General features: G+C 32.8%; 1 protein-coding gene across 8 annotated transcripts; it reads left to right on the top strand.

Annotated features, from left to right (window-relative positions):
- Positions 1 to 1,437: 1,437 nt before the first annotated feature.
- On the top strand, positions 1,438 to 4,624 carry LOC131012758 (uncharacterized). Of its 8 annotated transcripts, none has more exons than XM_057940764.1 (5): positions 1,499 to 1,737; positions 2,542 to 2,955; positions 3,324 to 3,512; positions 4,209 to 4,293; positions 4,360 to 4,624. In XM_057940764.1, exons 2-4 carry the CDS (start codon positions 2,710 to 2,712, stop codon positions 4,290 to 4,292), a joined length of 519 nt encoding a protein of 172 aa, XP_057796747.1. In that variant the 5' UTR covers positions 1,499 to 1,737; positions 2,542 to 2,709; the 3' UTR covers position 4,293; positions 4,360 to 4,624. The 8 variants fall into 8 exon arrangements, with proteins under 8 accessions (XP_057796752.1, XP_057796753.1, XP_057796746.1 ...); XM_057940765.1 differs by adding an exon at positions 2,268 to 2,390 and having other exon boundaries at positions 2,545 to 2,955; positions 4,209 to 4,624; XM_057940767.1 differs by adding an exon at positions 2,268 to 2,390 and having other exon boundaries at positions 1,501 to 1,737; positions 4,209 to 4,624.
- The last annotated feature ends 2,651 nt before the right edge of the window (positions 4,625 to 7,275 follow it).

Below are 7,275 nucleotides of genomic sequence, written 5' to 3'. Positions count from 1 at the left end.
GCTCCCGCCCCCGAAACCCCGTGTAAATATTTTCAAACACCATAGTCCAATAGATTCAGCCCCCCCTAACATGGAATCCTGGATCCGCCCCTGCGTATAACACCCTAAAATATATTGTTTGCTTCAAAAATCAAAGTCCTTTATAAATTAATGGCATGTTTTTTACTATTTATATCCTTTTTATTTTGTATCACATTTGAGAGGCGTGATACCGTAATACTTTTTTTATATATATCTTACCAAACATGATATTGGTATCCACTCTTTTGTTTCACCAAAAATTAATAAAAAATGTTATACATTATCTCATGCCATGCAAGTTGCAACAAACGAGCCCTACAAATATATAAATGTTAAGGTGACAGTTGATATTTATCTTAGATTTTAATATAATATAATGACTAGTCCTGTTTATTATAGTTTGCCTCTTCGTATTACTACTCTATATATTAGTAATTATTTTTATAAAAAGCTCAAAAAAAATATACATACAAAGACAATACTAATTAAAATAAATAATATTGCTCTATATATTAGTAATTACTCCCTATGTCCCATTCCAATAGACTCATTTTTCTTTTTGGTGTGTCCCACTCTAATATGCTCATTTTTCTTTTTGGGTATAAAAATTGTTACTTAATTAGTGTGGACCACACCACTTTATTACCACTTTCTTACTAAAAAGTAAGTTTTTTTAATCTCTGCACCTAAAAGAAGTAAGCATATTGGAGTGGGACGAAGAGAGTATTTTTTTGTATATAGAAATTAAAAAATAAAATAATATTGTGCATCACACTAATTAAAATAAAATGATCAATATACTAGTAGAATTCTTGGTTGTTGTATTATACGTGAACGCCTTCCACCCCCATCTAAAACCCTACTTTGTCCAGCGCATCAGCTCGTTGCCGACCGCCGTCCACCACGACGCACCTCAAAAATCCGGCTGCTCTGCCTCGCCACCACCCCTGCAGCTCTTTTCGGTTAGTTTTCTGAGCTCTATGTCCGTCTTCACCAACTGCACCAAATATCTTTTGAGCGTTAGAATTGTCGTCTGGGTCAAATATTTAATAAATAAATTTATGTAGTCAAATTGTAGTTAATCATAAATTAATTAAACATAAAAAGTTAATTTATTTTTTAAAATAATTTGTTTAATTATAATACTGTACTGACCACATTGTAATTATTTATTTATTTTGTGTAAAAATGAAGAATAAAAATTATAACATAGAACGAAATGTTATATTATGAATAATAATTCAATAATACAGTAAAATAAAAATGTAATAAATTTATTTAGTTTTGATAGTAGTAATTAAATGGAGCGGATATGATTATTTTCGTTCACCAATCAGAATATTTGTAGGCCCAATAAAGTGGGGCCGTCAGACTGGCCCGGAAAAATTTAAGGATAGATCGAAGAAGTCCAAATTTGGGCGGGCTTAGCTGCATTTTTATGGCCCGAAACAATAATTTTTTTTCTTTTTTTTAATCGAAATGAAACAAACAGTTCTCTATCTGCCATCTCCTTTGCCATAGCCGTGATTCTCTCTCTGCGGCTGAAAATTTTGAAAGTGTTGGGAATGTGTGATTACGCAATTCTTGTTGGATAGGAGAAACAAATTTCTGAATTAAGTTCACAGTTTCCGATTTCTTGTACCAATTTCGCGGCAGCGGAAACAGCCATTTCACTAATCGCATTTCTGGAAAGCAGAAATTAAGCTATGCCCGAAGGTAAAGAGCAGCGCGTAATTGCTCTCAATGTGATTTAAAATCTCAATTCCGAGGAGTTTTAGAGTGAATTGCGAGTTCGGACCATCTCTCTCTGCCATAGTATGATAAGGAAGAAATTGGTCTGTTTTTTGAATTAGCAAATTTATGGCCGTCTATGATTCTAGTTATTAACTATGGAGAATTCAGTTGAATCTGTTTGCGAGTTAATTGTGAATATTGTGTTTAATTCTTGATGGATAATTTAGTAAGTGGGTATAGGAGTAGTTGTTTATTTCTCTGTTTCTCTGATTGCAAATCTGTAAAAACTGAAGTAGTTAATTATTATTGTGGTTGACTCTTTGAGGCTTCAATCTGCTAGATCATCAGCTTTTTCCTTCTATCTCTTCTGTTGGTAGAGGAATCCTTTTGATCTTCATGGATCCTGAATTGTATCTTTACCAATTATGAATTGTTTGAGTAGAAGAAATTGTGCTATAATGATAGTTGATTGTTGGATCTATAACTGTATAACCTGTTACTCCTCCATCAAGATGAGCTGTGAGATGCTAATGTCAAAGTTAAGTAAGCTCGGAAGAGGATAGCTTTTCAGCATTTGCACGCGTTAATTGAAATGGGAGTCTACCTTCACACATAGGACTGCAGGTGTCAACGAGGTCGAATTATTGTTTGATTGTTTCACATATTAAAAACCCTATCCGTCTCTTTTTGTTGATACGCTGTAGATGTCTTTCTCTCAACATCATGACTCTGCAATTATCATTCCCATTTTACCTCTGCCGCTTATTTTTGCTGTGATGCTTTCAGCAGAATAGGAAAGATCGTATCTGCAATTGCCACACTTTTCAGCGAGACTTTTTTCATTGCTTCAATTCTCCAACTATACGGTAGAGGAGGTTCCATGATCTACTTGTTAGATAGTTCAAGTGCTCTATCAATTGAGATTAAGTGATAAGTAAGCTTTTGCGTGGAAGAATGCACGGAGTTCGTCAAACATTAAATCAGATGTCCAGGAAGTTTCATAAACTGGCTCGTGAAGGTCCAAGTGATACCTTGAAGAGGAAAGTTGCCGAATTAGAGAAGAAGAGAAAGAGAAGAAATCCCCATAAAGGTGACTTGTATGTGGATGTTCCTGAATCAAAATCCTGGCTTGATACAGCAACCATGCCATTGATACTCACTGCTGTAGGAACTGCCCTATTTGCGAAGATCCTGATGCTGGTATTGTTTAAGTTTTTGTCTATGAATTGATAGATAATAATCATTGATCAGTCAATTTGACTAAAAATGAATGCCTTGTGATTTGTGATAAAAGGTAGTTTATCTCGGTACTTTTGAAAATGCGCAGTCGGACTGTTTCTTACTCATCAATCATCATTTTCAAAAGTTTCAGGTCTTGATTTGCTAAAAGAGTAATTGTGTTAAAGCTTAATTTCAGTTGTCAGTGCCATCTCATGTGCTTCCAGAAGAACGAAATTTTGAAGTCTCTATGGCCATAACTGTTTTTTTTAACCTGACATTTACTGCTTTAGATGGGAGTTTTATTGTCTTTTACCTTTCTGTTGATATGTGAATTTGTTTGTTTGCAGCTGGATGAGGCAAATGCCCAGGAACGACTTGAGAAAAAGATTAAAGAGGCCCCTGAGGGCCAGGGAACTGTTAGGATGCTCACTCGAGAGGAGTGGGAGAAAATGCGAGAAATTCGGCCAAGGACTCCATTTGAATCTACAATAGCTCGTCCAAATGCAAAAATACGGACTGGAGAACCTCTGCGCACGGTAAACCAAGCTCGTTCTTGTTATCTTTTTGTCATCTATGTTTTTAATCAACTGCAAAATTCACAGTTTTTACACTTCACGCAAGTAATTTCCTGGAAAAAAAGGTCCTGCAAGAGTTCTCGTAGTTTTGCACCTAACTTGGCACTCTGTTGCCTTGTTGAACAGTGGGACCTGAGCATCACCATTGATATTAAGACCTTTTGTAGCTAAGAAACCACTTAGATAATCTATCCCCACAAGCTTTTGAATCTTTTTTGTCACTGTTTGTGTCGATGAAAGAGGAGAGGATTGCTATAATTGATATACATGATCTGTCTTGGGACATGGGTCTATCAAGCATTTTTGAGACTTGGATGCTTTCAGTGTTGGATCATTAACTCTCATTTGTGTTCAGAATGTAGTCTCATTATTGCTGAATCCAAAAAAATAAATCTGATAAACTCAAACAAGAACCTTCTGACAACATAAATCATGGTTTTGGTCAAATATGGATATGTTTTGATCAACTACTGTTTTTGAATGCATACTGATTGCTCCAAGAAAATAAGATATCCTTAGCTACTCTTCTTGTATGCTTGTGTACCTGAACTTTTTGCATCATTTCTTTCTATGCTCCTAGACTCAACTAACTCACATTATACTATATTGGTGATAGAGGTATTTCAATTGGTTGATGGCGTGATTGCGATTTTGCAGGAAGATTTAAAGGACTGGAGTGTAGATGTGTTCACGAATGCACTCACACGCGCTGAGGAAACTGCTAAACGCGGATCAATTTAGGTGTGTGGTGTGTAGTAAGTATTCTTTATCACAAATTGCTGAGAAACTGATGGCTGCACTCTCCAAGGGCCAGATTTGTTGGTAGCAATTCTTGGCTAGCATAATAAGCTCATTATCTTGGACATGGAAAGCTCTATGCACACATGCTGGTAATGCACTGAGATATGCTCCAACAATGAGCATTACTGATAATCTTTCTTTTACTCTTTAGAGAGAGAGAGAGAGGCAATAGCATGAAAGCCTGAATTTTATTGGTAATCCAATAAATGATTCTTGCAACTCTTCAATACCTCTAATCTATTGTGCTTGGAATGTGTGCCTTCTGATTTCAAGGAAGTCTTCAATTATTGCTATATTTCTTTAAGGATAAATATCATGAAAAACCCTGAAGTATATCCGCTTTATCAAAAATACCTTGAAACTTTTAAAATGTTCTCTAAACCCTCAAACTATCAGGTTTTTATCAAATATATCTCGCATTTATTTTTCGATCACCAAAAACGTGATGTGGCTCGCCGGATGCCACAAAGTAATTTATATTGTATTTTTTTAAAATGCAATGGAAAAAACGATGCCGTTTCGTACCATATCATTTTAAAATAATTCACTCTGAAATTTAAAATACACTCCCATCGTGTTTGAAATTCACGCTAATAACCTAGAATTAGGGAATAAATACGATAGAATATAGTATGAAACGAAGTCGTTTTTTCAATGTCATTTTAAAAAAATAGAATATAAATTACATTGTGGCATCCGGCGAGGCATATCACGTTTCTGGTAACCGAAAAATAGATGCTGGATATATTTGATAAAAACCTGATAGTTTGAGGGTTTAGAGAACATTTCGAAAGTTTCAGGGTATTTTTGATAAAGTGAGTATAGTTTAGGGGTTTTTATGATATTTACCCTTTCTTTAACTATATTCATTATATTTGATTTTTTTTAATTGTTATTAATAAAAAAAGAAAAAATATACTCGCACATCAACTGTCTAGGTGACTAGAGCCTCCAATTTATTGATGGGAAGATAACCACGTTGTCATGTATATACATACTCTCTTCGTCTCGCGAAACTTGAACAATATTTTTTTTTGGGTTGTCCCGTGAAACTTGAGCATTTTTCTTATATGATAAAAGTTTTTTTCTTTATTCACTTTTTCACTTTTCTACCCATCACACTTAATACGTAAAATACTAATTTTTTAAAATTCGTGTCGAAAAGAAATTGTTCAAGCTTTGCGGGATGGACGGCGTATTTGAATTTAACTATGTGTGTATGTACACGTGTATGTTACCCAAAACCCTAATCTATTGCTGTTTTTCTTTAACTATGTAATAATTGCGTGTTCTCAGAAGTTTTTGACTGGAATGTTTAAGATACTATAATTTTATTTCCCGAAGCAAGGAACCTAATTCCTTAGGTTGGTATATTTAAAGAGTTTTAAGACTTGAGAAGAGGAAACTTAATGGAATTGGTCACTCCATCTATTTGATACGGTCAATCAGTTATCAAAATTTAATTTATTCTAAAAAATATATCAAAATTTAATTTCTTTTGCAAAATTTATGTAGGGAACAGGGATATTTGGACGATGCAACTCTTTTCAAGAGAAAATCAATAATGAGATTTAGAGTTCTAAATATTACTCCCTCCGTCCCACTAAAAATGGCATGTATTCTATTTTGGGTCGTCCCATTATAAGTGACCTATTTTCAAAATAGGAAAAATTTAACCCTTGAAAAAGTAGGGGCCCTACCACTTTTAACAAATTTACACTTTCTCCTTAATTCTTGTGCCGAAAAGTTATGAGCCACTTATAATGAGACAGAGGAAGTAAAACAAAAATACTTTTTATCTAAAAACTAGCATATGCACTGTACAATAATATATATATAATATTGATACAAGTTCAATTATACATTTATAAATATAATAAAAATATAATTTTAACTGAATATAGAAAAAAATAAAGAAGAAATCACAATAATAAAAATTGAAATTATGGAAAATCAAAAAATTAAGAAAAAAAATTATATATATATATATATATATATATATATATAGTAAAAAACGATGAGGGATAAGAGAATTTCAGTTATAATCTTTCAAAAAAATATAAATTTTATATCTTGAATCTAATATTTATATAAAATACATCAAATCAAAGCTTTCTTCATGATCTTTAATTTCATATGAATGTCAAATATTTTATAATAGTCGAATTTTATAATTTTATAAAGAAACAAATAAAAAAAATAAGAAGATAAAGAAAAATAAAATAAAACTTAAATATAATTTACAAATAAATTTTTAATCATTATAGTTAGACTCGTGTAATGCGTATCATTTTAACTCTAAGGGTTAATGGTTCATTTTACCCATTGTCAAAAACAAAAAAATAAAAAATACCCACTATAAAAAAAATTATAAAAACTATTCATTTTGAGCTTGAAAATACAAAATTACCCTTACTTAATTCATAAAAAATGTTGAAATCGTGAACTTTGCTCGACATGCTCGACTAATGCTCGCCGAGCATGTCGAGCATCAGTGGTAAATACACTAATGCTCAACATGCATTAGTCGAGCATTATGTATGTGTGATAAATTTATTAATGCTCGACTTCTGCGAGTCGAGCAATAGTGATAAATACTCTAATGCTCGACATGCTCAACCATTGCGAGTCGAGCAATCAAGCATTTGTAGTCGATCACTCTTAGAAAATTAACTAATGCTCGACATTTATCGTTTACAAGTCAGGCATCAGTGCAAAATACACTAATGCTCGATATAAGGGCAAAAATATCCTAAATGGGTATATTTTTATGTTTTATAAAAGGTGGGTATTTTTTATGTTTTGTCTTTCAAAATGGGTATATATTATTTTGCCCCTAATTAATCCCCTTATTTATAAGTGATATTTGCCGTAAAATATATGAACTTTTAGCAAATTCTGATTTTTCTTATAATCTTTAAAA

This window comes from Salvia miltiorrhiza, chromosome 2 (genome assembly GCF_028751815.1).
Source record: "Salvia miltiorrhiza cultivar Shanhuang (shh) chromosome 2, IMPLAD_Smil_shh, whole genome shotgun sequence".
NCBI classification, from domain to species: domain Eukaryota; kingdom Viridiplantae; phylum Streptophyta; class Magnoliopsida; order Lamiales; family Lamiaceae; genus Salvia; species Salvia miltiorrhiza.
This window is presented reverse-complemented; position numbering and strand designations above follow the sequence as displayed.

Coding starts and splice junctions, on each gene's coding strand:
- LOC131012758 (XM_057940763.1), top strand. CDS start 2,710: ATGCACGGAGTTCGTCAAACATTAAATCAGATGTCCAGGAAGTTTCAT. Junction 2,956..3,323: donor TTGCGAAGATCCTGATGCTG/GTATTGTTTAAG, acceptor GTTTGTTTGCAG/CTGGATGAGGCAAATGCCCA.